Source organism: Macaca fascicularis, chromosome X (genome assembly GCF_037993035.2).
Source record: "Macaca fascicularis isolate 582-1 chromosome X, T2T-MFA8v1.1".
In the NCBI taxonomy this organism is placed as follows: Eukaryota; Metazoa; Chordata; class Mammalia; order Primates; family Cercopithecidae; genus Macaca; species Macaca fascicularis.
In genome coordinates, this window is record NC_088395.1 from 76,874,391 (window position 1) to 76,900,313 (window position 25,923).

The 25,923-nt window shown below is 43.3% G+C and overlaps 1 protein-coding gene and 1 long non-coding RNA gene across 3 annotated transcripts in view; both read left to right on the forward strand.

Annotated features, from left to right (window-relative positions):
- The window catches only part of LOC141409411 (uncharacterized), a 47,504-nt gene extending 30,391 nt beyond the window's left edge, over positions 1-17,113 (forward strand). The window contains exon 2 of the long non-coding RNA XR_012429972.1: positions 17,050-17,113. This is a non-coding gene — a long non-coding RNA (uncharacterized lncRNA). The remainder of the gene's footprint in view (positions 1-17,049) is intronic.
- A 148-nt stretch (positions 17,114-17,261) lies between these two features.
- IGBP1 (immunoglobulin binding protein 1) overlaps positions 17,262-25,923 on the forward strand; it is a 32,242-nt gene continuing 23,580 nt past the window's right edge. The window contains exons 1-2 of one of the 2 annotated variants that reach the window (XM_005593846.4): positions 17,262-17,462; positions 17,848-18,141. In XM_005593846.4, the coding sequence (XP_005593903.1) occupies positions 17,275-17,462; positions 17,848-18,141 (482 nt within the window). In that variant the 5' untranslated portion in view covers positions 17,262-17,274. The remainder of the gene's footprint in view (positions 17,463-17,847; positions 18,142-25,923) is intronic. The other variant, XM_045384484.2, reaches the window with a different exon arrangement.

The following is a 25,923-nucleotide window of genomic DNA, read 5'->3' on the forward strand; positions in this document are numbered from 1 at the left end:
GACATATGAGGCATCTCCAGAGAGGGAGCAAGAAGATGCAGCCCTTCCAAGATACAAAACCACTCCCAAAGACAGCCAGAAGAAAACCTTAAGACGATGATCCTGAGAGCTGGCAACAGTAGGTACACTAGCCTCAAATGGGGCACAACCCACATTCCTGTCCAGCCATACTTCGGGGTGCTCCCAACCTTTTGATTGGCTGCTTATACATGCAGGCCTGATAACCCATGTGCCTCTAACAGGCAGAAAGTTAAACCAAGTTCTCAAGACACAAAAATGAGACAAACAGGAAAACAATAGCTGTCCACAAGAGGGAAAGGATCACTACCAAATGGGTACTCCAAAACCAAAAGTCATAATTCAAAGCAATTCTTACAAATGTTTCTCTCCTTAGCTAAAGGAATGTAATGAGGAAATGGAGCTGGATTTGGAGGAGGGGAGTTTTAAATTAGGACCATGAGATCCAAAAGATATTCTGAAGGGTCAGAGACAGGGAGTTGGGGAAGTATAAGAGGGCAGAGAAGTAGAATTTACAATGAGTTAAAAGGATTTTAACTTTGTTCTAATCTGATTTCTGCTTTTTGATCTTGCTAAGGGTATCTCTAAAGCTAGCTGTTATACCCCTTTATGCCCTTTTTTCAATCTGACCTTCTCATAGGTACCAATAAATAGTTGTTTAGAAGAGCCCTCTGAAAATACATTTTTTTAATATAGTCAATTCAGTTATCCTAAAAGTGACTCAAATCAATAAGTCTTTTCACAGAAAGATGTAGAGTTAACCCAAAAGTTATTCTAACTTTCCAGGTTTAGAATATGTGATCTGAGAGACCAAAATAGATTCTATCAACTAAGATGTACCCTAAGGTTAAGAAAATAAAAGTTACCTGTATTAGTCTGTTCTCGCATTGCTATAAAGAACTACCTGAGACTGGGTAATTTATAAAGAGGTCTAATTGGTTCACGATTCTGCTGGCTGTACAGGAAGCATGATGCTGGCATCAGCTTGGCTTCTGGTGAGGCCTCAGGAAACTTACGATCATGTCAGAAGGCAATGGGATAGCAGGCAGGTCACATGGTGAAAGCAAGAGCAAGAAAGCGAGGGGGAGGTGCCACACACTTTTAAATGATCAGATCTCACTCGCTATCATGAGGAAAATACAAAGGGGAATGATGCTAAACTATTCATGAGAAATCCACCCCCATAATCCAATCACCTCCCTCTAGTCCCCACCTCCAGCAATGGGGATTACATTTCTTTATTTTATTTATTTTTATTATTTTATTTTATTTATTCATTTATTTTTGAGACAGAGTATTGCTCTGTTGCCCAGGCTGGAGTGCAGTGGCACAATCTCGGCTCATGGAAACCTCTGCCTCCCAGGTTCAAGCAATTCTCCTGCCTCAGTCTCCCAAGTGGCTGGGATTACAGGCGCCTGCCACCACACTGGGCTAATTTTTGTATTTTTAGTAGAGACGGGATTTTGCCATGTTGGCCAGGCTGGTCTAGAACTCCTGACATCAGGTGATCCTCCTGCCTCGGCCTCCCAAAGTGCTGGGATTACAGGCATGAGCCACCGCCCCAGGCTGGGATTACATTTCAATACGAGATTTGGGTGGGGACACATGTCCAAACTATATCATCCACAGAATGTGGGATGCCTCCAGTCACAAACCTCCTGGTCTTTAACACTAGGCAAGTGATATTGGGATGGGAATTGCCAAGCACTAACCAAGCAATGAAGGTTAAAACAACAAAAGCCCCTTATGGACTGGGACTGCCTATTGTGACAGACTCTCCTGAAAGTTGACATGGTCAGTCAAAGAGAATGCTGCTTGTCACTTCTTGTCTCAGGTTCCAACCTGTTTGACTGGCTGCCTGATACAAGCCCATACTTGAGCCCCACTCCACCAGATGGCAGATATCAGAGAGAGTGTTCTCTGGTCAGAAAGCCAAGCTCTCAGGACATAAAACAAGATGAAAGGAGAACCTCATCCAGTTTATTTGTCTCTGGGACCCACACCAAATTTTGTCTAAACTCACACCACTTTGGTGAGAACTCTAAACTCACCAATCTGTGAGGCCAGCTTGAACGACAGGTTTATAAGGGCCTGTCCCCATGTCCTGCCCTATGTTTCTACTCCTCATGACACATGACATGAAAGACAAAATAAATGGAAAACAAAGGCCATATCTGGGAGGAAAGGGATCAGAAAACAAGAATAGTCATACTCCCCTCCCCAAAATACTAGAATCCTTATACAGGAACTAGTTCAGTGGCCAGATGCAGTGGCACATACCTGTAATCTCAGCACTTTTAGAGGCTGAGGTGGCCAGATCACTTGAGGCCAGGAGTTTGAGACCAGCCTGGCCAACAAGACAAAACCCCATCTCTATTAAAAATACAAAAATTGGCAGGGTGTGCTGGTGCACACCTGTAATCTCAGCTACTGGGGAGACTGAGGCATGAGAATCGCTTGAACCCACGAGGCAGAGATTGTAGTGAGTCAAGATCATGCCACCGCATTCCAGCCTGAGTGACAGAGTGAGACTCTTGTCAAAAAAAAAAAAAAGAAAGAAAGAAAGAAAGATAAAAAGAACTAGTTCCCACACATTTCTTCTGCTGAACCAAATTTAGAAAGGGTAAGACAAAGAGACTCAAAACTCTTGCTTCAACCAGACTCTGAAGGAAGAGACCTGAAAACCTGATGTGGTCAGAAATCTTACCTGTGGCTAGCATTTTCGTCAGGGGTCCCAGAATCCTATAGTTTCAGCATTTGTGGAGCAAGCTGGTCCCTTCCAGTGAGGCCCGGGGTTGGGTGCCAACTATAGGGGAGTAAAAATAGGCTTTCCTCCACCCTTCTATGTTCCTTGGCTGGGCTATAAATTAAATGGATATAAGACAGATTAACTGGATTTTAAAAACCTATTTCATTACATACATATGTATGGGAATCCCACAAATTATGAGACTTGTAGAAGGGTCAGATTACTGTGTTATAGGACCAACAGGTTTGTATGCCCACTGTGCAGTAACATACCAATACACTGAAACAGAAGGGTTTGCAGCAGAGAAAGAGTCTAGTGATTGCATGGCACCAAGTGAGGAGATGGCAGGAGACCCTCAAATCAATCCTCTCAAGGAGCTCTGGGCTGGGGTTTCTAAGGGGATCCTGGAGGGTAAGGGGGCTGGAGAATTGGGGCCATTGCTTGTTTGGGGTAAGGGGGATGAAATAATCAGGATGTGCAAACTGCATTCTTTGGTGAGTCAGCTTCTTGTGGGGTTCTTCACCCCAGCTGATGTCAGTATTTTTACTGGCATACAGGACCTGAAAAACATATCGCAAATGGAAAACTTAGTATTTTATAATGTTCAAGTTGTGCACTTTATTATTATCATGTTCATCAAGCATGAATGAATTAGCACCTTATGGTTATAAATGTTGATTCATAATATTCAATTTAAGTACAGCTACAATTGATTTGGCTGGGTTCAGGCTCCCACCATGCTGGATCATAACATCCCCAAATTTTAAAAATACCAAATGCATGACAGTGCTCCCATGAGTGATCATGAGGTGATTAGTCATTGTTCCATTGAGATGTCTTATTTAAGAGGAATAAGCTGGCAATCTTAGTGTCCATGGCCCTGAAGAACCAGATGCCAGGTTTAATTTCAGTATAAGTCACACCCAAGTGTTATGGGCCTGGAGCAAGAAGGGTGGAACTTCCCGGATGGGCTTCTGATTTCTCGAAGGTTGGTAGTTTAAGAAGGTGAATTGGAGGTCATAAGCATGTTGACAGGGAATGATTTGATTTGGATGTGCTATGTACAATAAATGACTGAATGTCCTATGTAATATTAAGGATTTGCTGTACTGGACAATGGGTGTGTATGCAAATCTGTCCTTGTGATATGTTCAATAAATGTATGATAGGTTATTATGGCATTATTGTTCTTGCTGGATATTCATGGAAGTAGGAATTTAATGTATGACAATACATCAATGTACAATGTATGATTAAGCATATATGATACTGGTACGTTAATTCTTGGGGTGGAGCAGGAATGAGCAACGTACATAGTTGTAATATTAATTTTTGTGGATTCTTCAATACTGACATAGCAGTTAAAATAAAATTATTGTACTCCCAAGTAGAGAAATCAGGGGATAGTTAAGGTACAACTTAAGCTTTGGGTGCTGGTGGTGAAGCAGGAAGCTTCCTCCTTGAAACTGTCCTGGGGAGGAGGGCCCTCCATTTTTGGTTTGCAAGACCAGAGTAATTTAGTTATACTACAAGGACTTCTTCATTTGAGTAACTTATTTTCTATTAGACTAGTGAGTAACATAAAAACCAGGATGAGAGAAAAATATGCAATAGATGCTGCTTAGCCGACGATGATGAAGCCTCGCCTCTGATTCATGTAAGCTTAAGAAGGTCTGCTACTGGCCGGGCGCGGTGGCTCACGCCTGTAATCCCAGCACTTTGGGAGGCCGACGCAGGTGGATCACGAGGTCGGGAGATCGAGACCATCCTGGCTAACACGGTGAAACCACGTCTCTACTAAAAATACAAAAGAATTAGCCGGGCGTGGTGGCGGGCACCTGTAGTACCAGCTACTTGGGAGGCTGAGGCAGGAGAATGGCGTGAACCTGGGAGGCAGAGTTTGCAGTGAGCGGAGATCAGGCCACAGCACTCCAGCCAGACAGAGAGAGACTCCATCTCAAAAAAAAAAAAAAAAAAAAAAAGAAGGCCCGCTACTAACATTCAACACAACATTGACTTAATGGTTGAAATATCATGCTTTGCTGCTTGGATATGTGAAGTATTGGAACAATAGTTAGGATAAGAATGGAGAGGACAAAGGTCAGTACCCCTCTTAGTTTGTTAGGGACAGAATGTAGAACTGTGTAGGCAAACAAAAAGTATCACTCTGGTTTAATGTAGGGTGGTGTATTGAGGGGATTTGCTGGAGTCTAGTTGGTCAGGTGAGAATGAATGGGTCAGGTGAGAATAAAGTCGTAATAGAAGAAAGGGGATCAGGCTTAAGATGTCTTTGTATTAGTAGGGGTGAAATGGAATTTTGTTAGAATCTGATGAAACTCCTGACAGGTTGTTAGATCCTGTCTTGTGGAGAAATAAAAGGTGGACAGCTACTAGGGCTACAATAGCAAAGGGTAAGATGAAGTGAAGGCAAAGAATCATGTGAGGGTGGCCTTGTCAACTGAAAAGCCCATCAAATTCACTGCACAAGATCAGTGCCAGTATATGGAATAACTGATACGAGGTTGTGATTTCTGTTGTACCTCAAAAGTTTATCTATCCTCATGGCAGGACATAACCTATAAATGCTGTACTATTATAGCAAATAATAAAATAATACCAGTGTTTCAGGTTTCTAGGCAAGGATAAGACCCATAATATAAGCCTCATCCTACATGTAAGAAGAAGCAGATGAAGAATATTGATGCTCCATTGGCATGTAGATATTGGATAAATCAGCCATAATTTACATCTCAACAGATGTGTGTGATGGAGAAGAAAGCAGCTATTATATCTGATGTATAGTGTATGGCTAGGAACAGTCCTGTAATAATTTGTAGGGCCAGGCAGACACCTAGAAGAGAGCCAAAATTTCATCATGCAGAAATGTTTGGTAGTGCCGATAGGTCAATAAATGAGTGATTAATAAGTTTTATTAAGCGGTGGGTTTTTCGGATGTTGGTCACTAGAGTTCTTATAGTTGAAGTACTGTATTAGGGTTCTCTAGAGGGACAGAACTAATGGAATATATATATATATATTTCATCATATATATTCTTTTTATATATATGTATATATATGAGAGTTTATTAAGTATGAATTCACATGATCACAAGGTCCCACAATAGGCTGTCTGCAGGCTGAGGAGCAAGGAGAGCCAGTCCGAGTTCCAAAACTGATGATCTTGGAATCTGATGTTCAAGAGCAGGAAGCATCTGGCATGGGAGAAAGATGTAGGCTGGGAGGCTAGGCCAGTCTCTCCTTTCACATTTTTCTGCCCTCTTGCATTCTAGCTGCACTGGCAGCTGATTAGATGATGCCCACCCAGATTAAGTGTGGGTCTGCCTTTTCCAGCCCACTGACTCAAATGTTAATCTCCTTTTGTAGCACTCTCACAGGCACACCCAGGATAAATACTTTGTATCCAGGATCAATACTTTGTATCCTTCAATCCAATCAAGTTGACACTCACTATTGACCATCACAAGCACAATGATGATTTTTCATGTCATTGGTCATGGCTAAATTCCATGTGAAAATTATGACATAGACTGTGTAAGAGTTAAAGAAAGAGGAGCTGGGCACAGTGGCTCATGCCTATAATCCCAGCACTTTGGGAGGCTGAGGCAGGTGGATCATGAGGTCGGGAGATTGAGACCAGCCTGGTCAACATGGAGAAACCCCGTCTCTACTAACAATACAAAAATTAGCCAGGGGTGGTGGTGCATGCCTGTAATCCCAGCTACTCAGGAGGCTAAGGCAGGAAAATCGCTTGAACCCGGGAGGCGGAGGTTGCAGTGAGCCAAGATCACACCATTGCACTCCAGCCTGGGCAACAAGAGTGAAACTCCATCTAAAAAAAGAAAGAGAGAGAGAGAGAGAGAGAGAGAGAGAGAGAGAGAGAGAAAGAAAGAAAGAAAAAAGAAAGAAAGAAAGAAAGAGGAAAGAAACACGAAACGCAGCTGGCAGTTAAAAATAGGTTTACTTTAGATAAAACCTGAGAGGCACTCCTGGCTGATTTCGGTCAGGAGCACTTTCTCTTACGGACTAACAGTATATATTGGTTTTAGGGTGGGGGGACTTATCACAAGCTTGGAATGTTTCTGTGTGAGGAAGAAGTTTTATGGTGGGGTTGGAATGTCTCTGGGAGGAGGGGAGGTTATCTTGGGCATGACATCTTTCCGGCCAGAGGGGGCATATCTCGAAGCTGGCATCTTCCTGGCTGGAGGGGTGTTTATCTCAAGGCTGGCATGTCTGTGGTCAGGGAGGAGTTTGGAATGTTTCTGGTTGGAGATGTTATTTGTGGTTTATGATCATGCCGACCTTAGCCATTAGGCTGATACCCTTTGGATTTAGGCGGTTTTCTACTAAGATGAACTTTAGAATGAGGGACTTGTCCAAAATGGCGATGCTCCTGCTCTGTCAGACTGTGTTTTTATTAAGTACAATTTTTGTTGTGGGCTTTGTGGGTTTTTCTTCAAAGCCTTCACCTATTTATGGAGGTTTAGGGTTGATCATTAGTAGACGAGTAGGTTGTGGTATTGTGTTAAATTTTGGTGGTGCTTTACTGGGGTTAATTTTTTTTTAATTTACTTGGGGTGAATGATAGTGGTTTTCAAATGTGCTACAGCAATGGCTACTGAGGAGTACTCTGAAGCTTGGGGCTCAAGTGTTGTTATGAGGTGCCCTGTTGTTGGGGTTATTGTTAGAATTATTTATGGTTATGTGAATAGTGCATTATGATGAGGTAGAAATTATTACTGATTATTAAAATATGGAAAATTGGGTGGTTTTTAAGGGTGAAGAAGTAGGGCTTTGTGAAGATTCTGTAGGTACTGCTGCATTGTACAGTTATGGTAGTTGATTAATGGTGGTTTCTGGTTTCTCTTTGTCAGCATTTTTATTGTGATTGAGATTACTTGGGGAAACCAGGTTATATGATTAAGAATAAGATTAGAAATACTGGGATAAGAAAGGAGAGAAAATAGAGTTTGGTTAGGCCTTTTTGACTGGATACAGTGATTGAGGTTCGTTTTTAGAGCTGGGCTATATTTTTTGGTGTTGCTTTTTCTTTTCTTTTTTTTTTTTTTTTTTTTTTTTTGTCTTTTTTTCTTGAGACGGAGTTTCACTCTTGTTGCCCAGGCTGGAGTGTAATGGCACAATCTTGGCTTACTGCAACCTCCGCCTCCCGGGTTCAAGCAATTCTCCTGCCTCAGCCTCCCGAGTAGCTGGGATTACAGGCATGTGCCACCACGCCCAGCTAATTTTGTATTTTTAGCAGAGATGGGGCTTCTCCATGTTGGTCAGGCTGGTCTCGAACTCCCGACCTCAAGTGATCCACCTGCCTTGGCCTCCCAAAGTGCTGGGATTATAGGCATGAGCCACCACGCTCGGTCTGGTGTTGCTTTTTCTATTTGAATTAAGTATCATAGAAGGAATGCTATATTTTGGCTTGCAGTGAGGTTTGAGTATGGTGTTATGTGTTGTATTGTAATTGGGAAGAACCCCAGTTTATCGTAGGAGAATTTATATGTGTGTGAGGGAATTTTAAGATTGTTAGTCATAGATTGTTAGTCAGGAAATTAGTTCTTTTTTTTTTCTTTCAGACAAAGTTTTGCTTTCATTAACAGGCTGGAGTGCAGTGGCATGATCTCGGGTCACTGCAACCTCCACCTCCCAAATTTAAGCCATTCTCCTGCCTCAGCCTCCCGAGTAGCTGGGATTACAGGCCTGAGCCACCACGCCTGGCTACTTTTTTGTATTTTTAGTAGAGATGGGGTTTTGCCATGTTGGCCAGGATCGTCTCGAACTTCTGACCTCAGGTGATCCACCTGCCTTCGCCTCCCAAAGTGCTGGGATTACAGGTGTGAGCCACCTCACCTGGCTCACATTAAGTTCTATTGCTACTGAAAATCCTAGAATAATAGTTATGCCAAGGGCTGTAAGTTTTAGGAAGAGGGGCAGAGTTATTTGGGGAATAGGTGTAGGAGTAATATTGTTGGAGATGAAAAATCCAGCAAAAATACTACCAATTGCTAGACATTTAATTTAGTTTATTAGAAGAGGGTTACTTTTTGTTTTTTGTTTGTTTGTTTGTTTTTGAGATGCAGTCTCACTCTGTCGCCCAGGCTGGAGTGCAGTGGCACGATCTTGGTTCACTGCAACCCCTGCCTCTTGGGTTCAAGCAATTTTGCTGTCTCAGCCTCCCAAGTAGCTGTGATTACAGGCGAGTACCACCATGCCCGGCCGATTTTTTGTAAATTTAGTAGAGGTGGGGTTTCACCATGTTGGCCAGGCTGGTCTCGAACTCCTGGCCTCAAGTGATCCACCCACCTCAGCCTCCCAGAGTGCCAAGATTACAGGTGTGAGCCACTGCACCTGGCCTGAGTTATTTTTGTTGATGACAACTAAGGTTATAAAGCAAGGCTGTCCTAGCAGTGTGAAGAAAATAATTTGGGTACTGTATACAGCCTTTAGGGAGGTGGTGATGAGTGTAATTAACAGGGCTCAGCCATTAGTATATGATGTGCTTGTGGTTTAAATGATGAGATCGTTGGAGTAGAAGCCTGTAAGGCAACATATACCTGCGAGGCTGCCAATGATAAGTGAGGACGAAGTGAAGATGTCTTGTTCATTATTTAGTTTATGAATAATAGATCCAGAGCATATACACTATGGCTTTGAAGAAAGTGTGAGTATAGATATGAAGAAATGTTAGGTGAAGTTGATTAACGACAGTTGTACCTATTGAGACCTAGTTGACTTGAGGTAGAAAATGCTACAATTTTTTTGATATCATTTTGTGTTAGAGCTCAGATTGCTGTGAATAAAGTGGTGATGGCACCTAAGCATAGTGTAAGTGCCTGAACGATTATATTATTTTGTATTAAGGGGTAAAAGCAAATTAGTAGGCAGATACCTGCTACTACTATTGTGCTAGAATGAAGGAGGGCAGAAATGGGAGTTGGGCCTTCCACGGCTGATGGAAGTCAAGGATGAAGTCCAAATGGAACTGATTTGCCAGTTGCTGCTACTAGGAGCCCAATTAGTAGGATATTGGGGTTGGGGTTAAGAATAAATATCTGTTGAAATTCTCATGTATTAGAGAATGACAGGAACCATGCTATTGCTAAGGTGAAGCCAATGTCTCCAATGCAATTATGTAGAATTTCTTATACAGCTGCAGTGTTAGCATCTGTTCAGCCATATCATCAGCTGATTAGTAGTAAAGATACAGTACTTGCTCCCTCTCATCCAACAAAAGGTTGGTAGTGACTAGAATTAGTATGGTGATGAGAAATGTGAGTAATATTTGAAGAATGACTGATATTAGGGCCTGAGTGTATATATAATATTTATTTATTTATTTTGAGATGGAGTCTCACTCTGTCGCCCAGGCTGGAGTGCAGTGGCATGATCTTGACTCACTGCAACCTCCACCTCCTGGGTTCAAGCGATTCTCCTGCCTCAGCCTCCTGAGTAGCTGGGACTACAGGTACACACCACTATGCCTGGCTAATTTTCGTATTTTCAGCATGTTGGCCAGGCTGGTCTCAAACTCCTTACCTCAGGTGGTCCTCCCACCTCAGCCTCCCAAAGTGCTGGGATTATAGACGCGAGCCACTGTGCCAGGCCATCATATTTAAATTCTATAATCGACCATGTGATGAAGAGTGCTACTGGTATAAATACTATCGAAAAATAATCTAGTTTAAAGCTAAGTGAGAGTTTTAGGGTTTGGGTGGTCTTTCAGTGTCAGTTTGAGGTGATGGTTTCCTGAAGTAGGTAAATAAATGTAGTAGTTGGAATGAGACTGGTAATGAAGGGCTCATGTGGTGGAGGTTTTTATGTAGGTGAGGTAGGAGTTACTTTTGTAAATATTAGTTGAAGTAATAATAATTGGAAAAGTTAAAGGAGGAGAATATACGTGTATTACTCTTATTTGGAGTTGCACCAATCTTTTTGGCACCTAAGGCCAATGAATAGCTTCTATCCTTTAAAAGTTGAGCCTTATTGTTAGATATGGGGGCATGAATTAGCAGTTCTTGCATGCTTTCTTGGTAAATAAGAAGTTGGAGGCTTCTATTATTAGACTCGCAATCTAATGTTTTGGTTCGACTGTATTTACAATATATGAAGCCCAAAATAATTTTGGGGTTCAGTGACAGGAAGAGGAATGGTAAAAGATGTATGGACGTCAAGGTGTTTTCTCATGTAAAGGAAGGTTTAATGCTATTAATGTAAAAGGTAAATATCCCTCATTGTATTATAATTTATATATATATATATATAGTGAATAGAGGCCTGTAATTGACATGTTAAGTCCTATTAACACATACTGAAGTTACATCAGGAGAATGAAGCTATAGTTACAAAAAATTCTCCAATTTGGTTGATGGTTGTGGGGAAAGCGAGATTAGTAAGACTAGCTAAAAGCTATCACATCCCTATTAGGGGAGTGTTTGGAGACCTCAGTGCTGCTTGGCCCACTGGAGACCTCTGTGGCCGGCAATGCCCCTGCCTGGGCCTCACTCAACCCTGGGCTCTCCACAGGAGGTACCCTGCTCACTCAGCCCAGTGGGTTGCACTTGGCTTGTGCTCCGGCCCAGATCCCCCACTCACTATGGGATCCATGCTCAGCCCTCAGCTGGGCCAAGTGTGCCACGACCTACTTCCACCTTGGGTGCAGGCGTCTGGATGAGGGGACTGTGGTAGTGCCTGAACAGGGATGCCAGTGACCTTGAAGCCCCAAAGAGGGTGTTGCAGCATGCTAACAGCTCTTTCAATCCCACTGTCCACAGCCTGACAAAGGGGGGCATGTGGTGCCCAGCAGCTCCCTCTCCTGCTTGCTCAGCAAGCCGGAGGGGAGTGCTACAGGGTTACAGTTCTGTTCACACACACCATTCGGGTGTCCCAAGTTCTTGTCCCACATCCAAGAAGAATGAGGTTATGCTGTCAGCCAGTGGGTGAGCAAGGCAAACTGAGTGATGAAACAGCTCTCAGTGGAGAGGGGACCCAAGTTGGGCAGCCCTTTTACCCAAAGTCAGGTAGGCTCCCCACAACCTGAAGGCAGGTAGTCCCAAAGTGTGAATGAGTCCAGGGCTTTTATGGACTCAGAATGGGGAAGCGTGTGCTGATTAGTTTATGAGTGTGCAAAAAAGGCTAAAAAAAGACACCACTCAAAGATGGGCACAACAGTGTAAAAAACCAATTAGGGAAGGGTAGGTATGTGTAAAATAGGTGAAGGGTGGGGATCAATCAGAGGAAAGCACGCCAAACAGGAAGAGAGGTTCTCAATCCGGTCTGTGGATTTATTGAGACTTGTAGCTTGGTTTTCAGACTTTAAACTGTCTTTGGTTTGAAGGTCAGGTTTCACAGAGGACCCGCCCCTGTCTGCCTAGGGATTTGTCTGCCTCCTGCTGCTATCATCAGGCTAATAGTATTGTTCAACTATGGATTCGTTCATAATTTGAGTTTGCAAGGCAAAACAGTATAGATGATGTGAGTCCACGGGCAATTTTTAGGACAACTGCACCTATAAAACTTCAGGGTATTTGGATGAGGATGGCTACAATAAAAAGTGCCATGTGGCTGCTTACAGAAGAATAGGCAATGAGATATAGAACAATTAAGGGGAACTATAATCTTGTAACAGGGTCTACATGATTTTGAAGCAGTAGGCAGCAAACTATGAGGAAGGAAGCGAGTCAGAGGGCAAGCTGACCTCATGATTCATGCTGAATTTGCTGCGAGCTTGGTTTATTTTTTCTCTCTCCCTCCCTTCTTCCCTGATTAATTTTATGAAGTTTATAGGGATTGTTTCAATTGAAGCTTAAACAGCATCCTGAACTACAGAAAGGAATAGGGGCTTGGGGCTTCCTGGGGGCTGGTGGCAATACAAGAGTTATGGGAGAGCAAGGGAAGGAAATGTGTGGTAACAGAGGTTGTCTTGTTATGCAGATAAAAAGTCTTTCAGGTAATAAAAGTTGTCTCAAAGCAGCCCTCAGAAGAATAGGTGATTGTCTGGGTGTGCTGTCAGCCTCCGATCTCCTCTCCTGTGATCCAAGTTAATCTTCCCTGGTTGGGAAGATTCCCAGAGAGGGTATTCATGACAATTACGTTCCTTTTGGAGGAGACAGCTTTAGGCAGATAAGGGGATCTCAGAGACAGCCTCTGCCTGTATCCACTGTTTCCCAAGTGCCCTTGGTTCAAATAATCAGCATACCAAAGTGGCATATTTTGGGGTGGCATCTCCTGAACTCCTTCACATGTAAAGTACTTAGCATAGTCACTTGGCAGGATGTGAGCACTCAGAGAAGGTTGGGTATTACTATGATACAAAGTTATTCATTTAACATTGAGTCTCTCCTACCTAATGGGTGGCAGGTTCTGTGCTAGAGTGAACAAAGATGAGTAAGACACTCTGCCTGGCCTCGAAGAGCGCTCAGTTTAGTGAGAGACAGGTGTGGATAAAGATAACCACAGTACAGTACTATCACAGGGGGATGAATCAAATGCTGTAAGAGCTAAGAAGGAGGCAGCCTCGCCTACGGGGGAAAACCAGGAAGTGCTTCCCAGAGGAAGTGATCTTTGAGCCAAGTTATGAGTAATGAATAGAAATTTGCCAGGCACAGACAAGGAAGATGACATTCCAGGCAGAAGGTACCACCTATGTGAATGCATGAAGGCCTAAGAGAACATGATAGGTTTGGAGAACTAGGAGAGTTGGCTAAAGGTTCAGCTTAGGATCCATGAAGGAACAAAATGAAAAGGATGTCAGCAGGCAGATCGGAAAGGATCTTGAAGTCATATTATTGAGTTTGACCTTAACAGAATGCCCCTCCGGGCCAAAGTTATTCTCTCCATTCTTCTAACACCTTGAACACACCTTTATCAAAATATTTATCAAATTACTATTTGATTATTTGTTTACCTGTCTTTTCCATGGAACTATGGACCCCTTAAGAGCTTAAACCTTGGGTGGTGTTCGAATTCTCAATGCCTAGCATTCAGGTAGCACACAGCACATATGGAAAGAGTAAAGGAAGGAATTTCTCCAAAGTCACACAGCTATTCAGTAACAGAGTTGGGCTAAAGGGATCCTCCCACCTCAGCCTCCCAAAGTGCTGGGATTGCAGGCGTGAGCCACCGCACCTGGCCAGATTAGTGCTTTTCATATTGTGTTACTTAGAGCCCTGGAGTCCCTCACCTGGAGTGCCACTCACTGAGCAGGTTGAGGAAGATGGGCCAGTGGCTGAGTTGGCAGACTTCTTTGTATCCTCTTCAAATACATCAGTCCTTTTAGAAATTGTAGGTTCTTTAAAACTTGTTTTGGAAAAAGAATTATGCTACTACAAAAAGTTTAAGTACCATTATACTTTCATGATTGCTAAGTGCCCTAAACTAGGATGTTAAAAAATCTCCCATGCACAATAGGAGTTTAATGTGATAAAGTGTTTACACACAAAACACAGCAAATGACTCGTTTTTATTATTCCTTTTTTTCTTTTTCTTTTTTTTTTTTTTTTTTTTTTTTTTTTGAGACAGAGTCTCACTCTGTCGCCCAGGCTGGAGTGCAGTGGTGCGATCTCGGCTCACTGCAGCCTCCGCCTCCCGGGTTCAAGCGATTCTCCTGTCTCAGCCTCCTGAGTAGCTGGGATTACAGGCCAGTGCCACCAAGCCCAGCTAACTTTTGTATGCTTAGTAGAGACGGTGTTTCACCATGTTGGCTAGGCTGGTCTCGAACTCCTGACCTCAGGTGAGTTGCCCACCTCGGCCTCCCAAAGTGCTGGGATTACAGGCAGGAGCCACCACGCCCGGCCATTATTCCTTTTCTTCTAACCACTTTTTAATCTTGGTATTCTTTCAAAATAAGATGAAATGCTATGCTTAAAATGACAATTCTAATATTATAACAGGTACTCTAAAAGTAATTGGCATCCCCCATAAAGACTGTCATTTTGGTTGGGCACAGTGAATCACGTCTGTAATCCCAACACTTTGGGACAGTGAAGCGGGTGGATCGCTTGACCTCAGGAGTTTGAGACCAGCCTGGGCAACATGGTGAAACCCCGCCTCTACAAAAAAATACAAAAATTAGCCAGGAGTGGGGGCTTGCACCTGTAATCCCAGCTACTTGGGGGGCTTGAGGGGAGAGGATCACTTGAGTCCAGGAGGCAGAGTTTGCAATGACCCGAGATCGTGCCATTGCACTCCAGCACTCCAGCCTGGGTGGCAGAGAGAGACCCTGTCTCAAAAAAAAAAAAAAAAAAAAAAAAGACTAATTTTGAAAGCCATAGAAAAAATGGCTTACAAAGCTTAAGACCAAATTAAGATTCTGCATATTTTTTTCCTCTTAAGTAACAGTAAAGGCATGTTTTAATCCAAGCAAATGCAGAGAAGCAAATTATCTTTACTCTCACAATTACTACATTTCTAAGTTTCCTCCACAAATACTATCTTTTTCTTCTTTATATTCCCTGCTGAGCCTGACCCTGAAAGGTCAGTTTACTAGAGTTACTAGAGGTGCCAGATAAACCAAATAGGTAATTCGCCAAAGTCTCACTTCCTTCTTAGTTTATAAAGCAGGGGTTGCAAGGGAAGGTTTATTAGAATCACCTGGGAAGCTTTTTCAACCTGCATGTGTGCCACAGTCTCCTCTCCCTCTTAGGAAGCACTGTTCTAGTTTGGGGCTTCAATCTGTCCCACATTAAAGGTCTTCATCTTTCTAAATCCTACCCAACTGAAGGCTAATGGAGTAGAAACAACTGAACTCAGAAGTCACTGACTTTGTCACAAACTGGCTGGGCAAGTCCCTTAACCTTTCTGGTCTCAAGTTTTTCCTCCGATTTTGGGGGTTCCCTTTAAACTTTGACATTCTTCTATGTGACTGCATGTCATGTCTAAGAAGCCTTCTGAACTACTCCTAGCATAGAACCAAGACTTGCCCTTTCTTGGTTTTCCAACAGCCTGTGCAGTACAACGTATCACCTATTTTATACTGTCCTATATTGCCCTCTAGTTGTTTTTTAATGAAGCTTTTCTCTTCTCAACTATATGTAGTTTAAAATACTAGTTTAAAAGTTTATATTCAGGGTTAGACAGTGTGCCTGCTACTTAAATCTCCTAGGACAATTCAGGCTGCGTCCTAAGGTAATCAGTATGTATTTATACTGCTTTGTTCAAAACAATGATGTCCCTTCTTTGAAGTCCTGAAATTATATTTTTCATCAGTTCTGTCCAGTAGAAATATAACGGGAGCTACAAATATAGTTTTAAATTATCTGGCAGGCACATTTACAAAGTGAAAATAAACAAGTACAATTAATTCTAATAATATATTTAATCCAATATATCCAAAAGACTATCATTTCAACATGTAGTCCCTGTAAAAAGTATTGACATTTTTCATTCTTTTTTTTTTTTAATGTCTTTGAAATCTGGGGTTTTTTTACACTTGCAACACACCTCGATTCCAAATAGCCACTTTCAGGTGCTTAGTAGCCACAAGCAGCTAGTAACTACCTACTGAACAATGCAGTTCTGCATAACTGGGCTGCTTTCCAAACTGATCACTTTTTTTTTTTAATTCAGATAATGACTGATACTGAGTACTCAGGCTAGCCAGAGTGGTGCAAAGATGAGTCAAATTCATTGCGATAAGAGACATTTGTAAGTCACTAGCAATTATACAGTGTGGTAGGTGCCATGATAGAGATGCAGAGAAGAAACCCAGACTTGGTGGCTGAAGGGCACAGGATGGAAGGCGGTGGGGAGACAAGGAAGGTTGCACAGAAATAACATTTGACATAGGAACTAAGTGCACGAAGGGAAGCCGGCTGTGCGGTGACCGAAGTTGCAGGTTACCAATCTTGCTGAGGGGGGCTCCACTGGACCCCGGATCGTAGGCATGTGTGGTGTGAAGGGGGAAGAGGACGGGAGAGGATTGGCCGGGAGGAACCCGGAGCTCCAGCTGGTGGGTGGACGGAAGCCGCAGGGGGGCGCTACTTGCACTTCGCGCTCAAGCGACGGGATCTTCAAACCGTGGGAGTGGTGCGGCGGCTGGAGTCCCTGGACTCCTCAATCGAGGGAGCTACTCGCGAGGTAAGAGGCGCGCCTGACCGGCTCCTAAAGCGCACTCGCTCGTCCGCACTCCTGGCCCTCCGAATTCAGCCTCGCCACACCCGGGCTTCAGAGCCCACAGAACTTCTCAGCCCCGTGTCAGCGACGAGGAGCTCATGGTAAAACAGCGCCTAGGGTTTCGTTTGTTTGTTTGTTTTTAACAGATGCCTACGACTTGTAATAGGCTGCCTCATAAAATGAGTCTATGGAAACGGTTGCCAGGGCCGGCGAACGGCGGCTCCCGGAAGTCCTTTGATGCTTTGGTAACAGTGAGGCTACTGGACCAATGAGCTGCCTCTTCCGGTTTTGTCCGCGGTCGCCCAGTTCTTCTTTATCAAGGTTGCCTTTGACCCCGGGAAAGAGATCTTCCGGGTTCCTCTCTCCCCAAGATGGCTGCTGAGGACGAGTTACTGCTGCCGCGGCTCCCCGAGCTGTTCGAAACGGGCAAACAGTTACTGGACGAAGTAGAAGTAGCGACTGAACCTGCCGGTTCCCGGATAGTCCAGGAGAAGGTGTTCAAGGGCCTGGACCTCCTTGAGAAGGCTGCCGAAATGTTATCGCAGCTCGACTTGTTCAGGTAGGGGGGAAGATAGTAATAATGGCTGAGAACGAAGGTAATAATGGTTACCAAGGGTGGAGCCATTGCGTCTGAGTGGAGGGGACCTTTAGTAGTGAGAACCTTTCGTTCCTACTTACCACTGCGATCTTGTGTACATTGTTTACATTCCCCACCTCTCTTCCCAGATGGTTGATATCCCACGACTCTGCTCCCTAGTGTCTGCTGATTGCAAGGCACTGGATGTGAGCGCTCAGCCACTTTCATTGAGTGAAACTGGGCGCTGTTACCCGTGCCTCCTCCCTCTGCTCCACTCCCAGCCCAGCCTCCCACTCCGTCCCCCAGGAGCCAAGGCCACAATTTGAATGCCTAGCCAGGCTTCACTGCCTCCTTTTTGCTCTTCCAGCCGAAATGAAGATTTGGAAGAGATTGCTTCCACCGACCTGAAGTACCTGTTGGTGCCAGCGTTTCAAGGAGCCCTCACCATGAAACAAGTCAACCCCAGCAAGCGTCTAGATCATTTGCAGCGGGCTCGAGAACACTTTATGAACTACTTAACTCAGTGCCATTGCTATCATGTGGCAGAGTTTGAGCTGCCCAAAACCAAGAACAACTCAGCTGAAAATCACACTGCCAATTCTTCCATGGCTTATCCTAGCCTCGTTGCTATGGCATCTCAAAGACAGGCTAAAATAGAGAGGTGGGTCAATAGCTATAATATGAGGGCTGCCCAATGGCAGTGCTTTTCGGGGGCATGCTTTCTTGGCGGTTGGTGGGGGGCCAGAATGGTGTGTGTCACTTTCTTGGTTCTTATTGAGCATAGGCCCTGGGGAGAGCAAACTTTCCTGAGTTTTTCAAGAAGCCTCTGCTTTTGTTGAGATGATTATACTTACCTGTCAGACCCCGACGACCTTATGGTTGCCAACAGCAGCAATGTAGTTTAGCAGAGTGTCTCCCAACCTTTTCCACATCACATCATAGCAATGTTCACATGGTACAGTGGGGTAGATGTCTCTGGAAGACAAAGCTAGGCCATTTTATGGTCCACTGATTGAGGAGCTCTGTTCAGACTGCTGGAGTAGATGTGTAACATCCTGAACTCATCTTAGTCCTGGCACAGCTTCATCGTGTGATCTTGGAAAAGTTGCTTACTTTCTTAGGTTTTTTTGTTGTTTGTTTTTTAAACAACATTTAATGGGTGGTCATGCTGTCTAGGAACTATGCTAGGCACTGGGGATACAAAGTATATAGGTGTTTGTGTGAGTATGAGTTGTCCGTGCCTTGGAGGAGCATACAATCTGGTGAGGAAAACGGGCATAGAAACAGAATATCAATATAAACTGATGTTATGGAGGGTTGTACAAGGTACTATGAGAGCAGACGGGAGGGGCACCTAACCAAAGGGAGCAGGAGAGAGGAGAAAGCTCCCTGGAAGAGGTGACTTCTGTGCTGAGTTCTTTAAGGGTAAATAGGAATATCCAGAGGAAGAGGAGAGGAGGGCATTAGCCAGCAGAGTATGTAATAGCCTTAGTAAAGCCATAGAGGCATTAAAGAAACAGTGATGGGTGGAGATGTGTAGGACGAAAACAACAGCTATAGGCAATTAGGTGATGGTAGAACACAAAGAGGGTGGTGGTAAGGGGGAAGGAATGATACTGAAGAATGTTGTAGGGTCCACATCAAGGAGAGCCTGGGATGTGAGGAACGTGAAGAGAAACTTGTTGCTGAGAACTTGATAAGGTGTTTGAATCCCAGCTCGACCGCTGTGATTAGTCACTGATTTTTGGCAAATTATTTAATCTTTCAGTACCTGAATTTCCCCAGCTGCAAAATTCAGATAATAGGTCCTTCCTTATAAAGTGGTTTTTGAGGATTAAAAGACAAATATATATATAAAGCAGTTAGCACAATGTTTGACACAGTAAACACTCAAAGTCAACTATTATTATTTGCGGCTAAGAGTATGGGTCGTAGAGTGAGAGACCTGGGTTTGAGACCCAGCTTTACTTATAATTTGTTGGACTTTGGAGAAGTTATTTAACCTAACTGAGCCTCAGCTTTCCTCATATGTGAAATCTAAATAATAATGGTACAGGTGGTCCCCGATTTGCGATGGCTTGTCTTAGAATTTTTTGACTTTATATTGGTGCAGAAGCAATACACATTCAGGGGAACATCAATAAATTACATGAGTTATTCAACACTTTATTATAAAATAGGCCTTGTGTTAGATGATTTTGCCCAACTGTACGCTAATATAAGTGTTCTGAACATGTTGAAGGTAAACTAGGCTAAGCTATGATGTTCAATAAGCTGTATTAAATGTGTTTTCAACTTCCCATATTTTCAATTTATGATGGATTTATTGGGATGTAGCCCCGTTCTAAGTTGAGACACACGTGTACCTACCTCAGGGTTAATAAGCACAAATGGGAAAAAGCACATAAAACAGCCCAATATCTGGCACATGGTGAGTATTCTGTAAATATCAGCTGCTATCAGATAGGACATGCCAAAGAGCTTACTCTGGTTGGTGACTGAGATCCACTGAAGAGTTCTGTTTCTTTTTTCTTTTTTTTTTGATACAGAGTTTTGCTCTTGTCACCCAAGCTGGAGTGCAGTGGTGTGATCTCGGCTCACTGCAATCTCCACCTCCTGGGTTCAAGCAATTCTCCTGCCTCAGCCTCTCGAGTAGCTGGGATTACAGGCACCTGCCACCACGCCCGGCTAATTTTTGTATTTTTAGTAGAGCTGGGGTTTTGCCATGTTGGCCAGGCTGGTCCGCCTCGGCCTCCCAAAGTGCTGGGATTACAGGTGTGAGCTGCTGCGCCCTGGCTGTTTCTTTTCAAATAGTAGCATGATCACATTTGTATTTTAACTAGTACACTCTAACAGCAGTTAGGAAACAATGAGGGAAAAGATTAGACCCAGTTAAGTCACAAAGGTGACTGGGGTTTACTATTGCAATGGTAGAGGGATGGGGGAACATATTTAGGAGGGTTGAATCTACAGGAAACCTGGTGATCAATTGGTTGTGGAAGGTGGGATAGAAGGAAGCAGCAAGGAAAGATGTCCATGTTTCTGATTTAGGTGGATGGCTGTGAAATTTATTGCGATGGGGAAAGAGGAAAAAGAGAAGATGGGGGAAGGTGAGAGTATGAATTTAGTATTGAAACATGTTGAGTTTAAGGTGCCTAGGAGATAAGTAGAGGTATCTGTTAGTCTGAAGCTCAGAGGAGAGGCTTGGTCTAGAGAGCTGAAGATGACTCATTTATTCAAAAATATTTATTAATTCCTTCCTGTGTGCCAGGAGCTGTTCTAGGTGTTAGAGAACCAGATAAAGTCAGTGCTGCTATGGAGCTTTTATTCTGGTGCGAGAGAAAAACAATAAGCTAGTAAATAATGAAATTTCAGCTGGTAAGGACTATGAGGAATAATAAAGTTAGGGGATAGTGAGTGACTGAGGATATGGGCTAGACTGATATGAAATGGAATTTAACATCCTGTCCTTTGTAAGTAGTTGGGGGCAGCCTGTCAGCAGGTAGTAGGTAGTTTAAACAGTGAGTTTGGTATCCAAATAATTATACAAAAAAAAAAAAAAAACCTGCAAGAGAAAGACGAGGGAGTGGTCACATCTGGTTGGAGGGATGAAGAAAAGGTTTCAGAACATAATGGCATTTGACACCAGGCACGGTGGCTCACGCCTGTAATCCCAGCACTTTGGGAGGCTGAGGCAGGTGGATCATTTGAGGTCAGGAGTTCAAGACCAGTCTGGTCAACATGGTGAAACCCCCGTCTCTGGAAAAAAAAAAAAAAAAAAAAAATTAGCTGGGAGTGGTGATGCACTCCTGTAATCCCAGGTACTCGGGAGGCTGAGGCAGCAGAATCGCCTGAGCCCGGGAGGCAGAGGCTGCAGTGAGCCGAGATCGCGCTATTGCACTCCAGCCTGGGTAATGGAATGAGACTCTGTCTCAAAAAAAAAAAAAAAAAGAACATAAATGGTATTTGAGACGAGTCTTACAGGATGATTAAAAATAGAAATTAGGCTGAGCATGGTGGCTCATGCCTGTAATCCCAACACTTTGGGAGGCCGAGGCGGGAGGATTACTTGAGCCCAGGAGTTCAAGAACAGCCTAGGCAACAAAGTAAGACTCTGTCTCTACCAAAAAATAAAAATAAAAAATTAGGTGTGGTGGCACAGTCCTGTAGTCCCAGCTACTCCAGAAGCTGAACTGAGCTGGGAGGATCACTTGAGCCCCTGGAGGTTGAGGCTGCAGTGAGCTGTGATCACACCATTGTATTCCAGCCTAGATGACAGAGTGAGACCCTGTCTCAAAAAAAAAAAAAAAAAAAGATTTTCTTGAGTGTAAAAGTAATAGTGCTCATTGTAGAAAGTTTGCAAAACAGAAGAATATTTTTTAAATTAAAAATAAGCCTCAGTCCTAGCACTCATGATGATCATTGTTAACTTTCTGGTGTGTTTCCTTTCAGATATATAGTTATTTAAGTTAATAAATTTGGAATGCTGTAACTATCCTGTTTTTTTAACCTAACGTACCGTGAGCATTTCCTCGTGTTTTTTGAAACCATGATATTGAATGTTCCATGCTCTAGTTGTACCATAATTATTTAATCTGTTATTATCAAATATTTAGACACTGGTTTTTTGCTATTCTAAGTAATGCTATAAACAAACATCTTTAAATGCATCTGTCACTGTTTCCTTAGGGTGGATTTCTGGAGCCAGTGACTGGGTCAAAGTGTTTGAATATTTTGAGGCTCTTGACATATGGTAAAAGTGTTGCTTTCCACAATAACAGAGTTTCAGAATATGTTCCACTGCATTTGTCTTGGATGTTAATACTTAGAAAATCCAATTGCGTGGCCGGACGCGGTGGCTCACACCTGTAATCCCAGCACTTTGGGAGGCCAAGGCGGGTGGATCACCTAAGGTCAGAAGTTCGAGACCAGCCTGGCCAACATGGCAAAACCCCATCTCTACTAAAAATACAAAAATTAGCCAGGCGTGGTGGCGGATGGCTGTAATCTCAGCTTCTTGGGAGGCTGAGGAAGGAGAATTGCTGGAACCCAGGAGGTGGAGGTTAAGCTGAGATCGCACCATTGCACTCCAGCCTGGTCTGACAACAGCGAGACCCCATCTCAAAAAAAGAAAAGAAAAAGAAAAAAGAAAAAAAAAGATAATCCAATTGGGCAAACAGAAAGTATCTATTGTTTTGATTTGCATTTCTTTGGCCTGCCTGCTTTGAATGTTTTTCTTAAATGCCTGACAGATATCAACACTTAACTTTATACTAATGTCTCCCACATTCATATCACTAGCCCAGACTCTTCCTGACCTTCAGACCCATACTTGCAACACCCTTCCTTCCTGGGTGTTTCACAGACATGTCATACTTTGAACCCTTGGCTTTTACCCCCAAGTGTGCCTCCACAGCCATCTCAGTAAGTGTACCACCATTGACTTAGGTTTTTAAACCAGAAACCTAGGATTTAGCTTCAATTCCTCCCTTTTTCTGAATTTTCACATCCAGTCTATCAGCAAAGGCCTGTCCATTCTAGCTACAAGAGGTATCTTCTATCCTTCTATTTCTCTCCATCTCCACTATCATACCTCAGTCTAGGCTACCAACATTGCTCACCCTAGATAGATAAATCAGCTCCAAGGCCTTGTGTGATCTGCTGCCTGCCTCTTTTCAGTCTCACCATGTGTCATTCTCCCCTCGTTCACTAGACTCCAGCCACAATGACTGTCTTTCAGTTCTTTGAATAGACCCAGCTCTGTCCCTCTCTAGAATCTCTGTGTGTGCAGTTCTCTTTGCATGGAATGCTCTTCATATGGCTAATTCTTCATCCTCTAGGTCTCAGCTTGAATGTCACTCCTCAGGCCTTTCCAGATCAGTCTCTTTAAGTAGTTAACAAGTATTATTCTCTCTTTGCTTCATGTTTCTTTCCTTCTTGGCACTTATGTGCAGTCATTTCATGTGTCTTTCTGAGTTTTGTCTTTCTCCCCTACTACAGTATATACTCTATGAGGGCACAAACCATTTCTTGTTCACTGTGTTATGCCTGCCGTAGAGCTTGGCATATAGAAGTTACTAAAGCAATACTTCTTGTTGACAAGCAGAAGAAACAAGATGAACAAAATCCCAAAGCCAGGGTATATTTAAGTATGTTCAAAGACCATGTAATAATCTGGTTTGGCAGAAGCTAAGAGAAGTATGGTTGCAGCTCTGCAGAAAGAAGTGATATGTATATAAAATAGTGAAAAAGAAAGGCAGAGGGAGAAATACAAGTTAGCATGTTATGATAGTACTTCAAATAGGAAGGAGTGATAAAAAATGAAGTTATAGCTATCAGAGATACTACTTTTGCAAGAAGAGTTTACATGGTTAGAAAACAGATTACTCAGATCCTTATTTACTTTCTGGAAGTGCCCAACCCATGCCTTTAGATATTGAGGCCGTCTTACATAAAACACCTGAATGGTATGTCCTCTCTCTCAAAACCTGTTTCTTCATGTATGTCCTCTATTTCCCATATCTGAGGAGTATGAGTCTGGTTGAGTAACAGCAACTCCATCCTTTTGAGAGAAATAGAGAAGTGAACGCTGGCTAAGTAATGAGTCTAGTTTTGGATTTACTGAATTTAGGTCCTAAAGTGGCAACTGGATAGTCATTTCCATAGACAGATTGAAATGTGCAAGTAAAGTTTATGAGACTGTTTTGTGACTGATGTGAAAGATTTAGGAGGCCTCTGCTTTGGTTGGTGTAGATGAGTTTGCCAAGGAAAAACATGTAGACAGAAAAAAACTCAAGGATAAAACTTTGGGGCAAGTTAAGGGAGAAGGAAGAGGAAGGAAAGAGCAATCAGAAACTCAGTAAGGTAGCCGGGCGCGGTCTCTCACGCCTGTAATCCCAGCACATTGAGAGACTGAGGTGGGTAGATCACGAGGTCAGGAGTTCGAGACCAGCCTGGCCAAGATGGTGAAACCCCATCTGTACTAAAAATACAAAAACAAATTAGCTGGGCCTGATGGCAGGCGCCTGTAATCCCGGCTACTCGGGAGGCTGCGGCAGGAGAATCACTTGAACCCGGGAGGTGGAGGTTGCAATGAGCCGAGATTGTGCCACTGCACTCTAGCCTGGGCAACAGAGCAAGACCCCGTCTCAAAAAAGAAACTCAGTAAGGTACAGGTACTTACAGGAGCCTGGAAAAGAGAAAGCAAATGTTATGTCCTCTTTGAAGCCTTTCCCTAATTATCTTCCCTCCCAGATACCATGGCATTTAGTTCATGTTACTTATCACAGTATAACTCTCTGTCAGTCTCTAGACTTGAAACTCCTCAAGGTGAGAGACCTTGACTAATTGTATCTCAGTATCCTAATTATATCATTGTATATAATTGCATCCCTTGGTGCCCAACCCAGTAATTGGATCATAGTAGGTACTTGGAGGTGTCTTTGGGAGAGACAGAGTGGTCATAAAAAGATGGAAGCAAAATGCCGTAGCAGAAAAAGCCTAGACTTAGGAGTCAGACCTGGGGTAACTAATCCAATTTCTACCACTTAATAGATGTGGCATCATTTAGCAACCCCCCCCCGCCTCAATTTCTTTATCAGCTAACAGTGTATTGCTGCTTACAAAGCACTTTGATTTGTGTTTTTCCATTTGATCCTCGTAACAACCCCATGAAATAGACATTCTTGTCCCCATTTTAGAGATTAAAAAAAAGCAGGGGGGGCGAGCGCTCTGAGAATTGAATTGCCCAAAGTTACATAGCTAGTAAGTGGCTAGGTTAGGATTTAAACTCAGGTGTTCAAATTCCCAGTTCAGTAACATTCCCACTGTAGCATGGAAAAGAGAAGAGTAGGCCAGGTGTGGTGGCTCATTCCTGTAATCCCAACACTTTGGGAGGCCAAGGCGGGCAGATTGTTTGAGTCTAGGAGTTCAAGACCAGCCTGGGCAACATGGCAAAACCCTGTCTCTACAAGAAATACAAAAATTAGCTGGGTGGTGGTACACGCCTGTAGTCCCAGCCACTCAGGAGACTGAGGTTGGAGGATGACTTGAGCCCGAGAGATTGGGGCTGCAGTAAGCTGTGATCATAGCACTGTACTCCAGCCTGGGTGACAGTAGAGACCCTGTCTCAAAAATAAAGAGAAGAGCGATCATTTAAAAGGGTAGAAAAATGAGTTGAGGGAAAGTGTTTCTAAGACAGGGGAAAGGCACCAGTAGAGTGAAAACTAGCTGCTAATGACAAGGAGGATGATCAATAAATAGAGTGAGGCCTGGAAGAATGTGTGTGGGGTACTAGATTGATAACAAAAGTGGAGTGGTAAAGACATTACCTTTGGTCTGGCATAGTGGCTTGTGCATTTAATCACAGCACTTTGGGAGGCTGAGGCAGGAGGATCATTTGAGGCAGGAGTTTGAGATCAGCCTGGGCAATGTAGTGAGACCC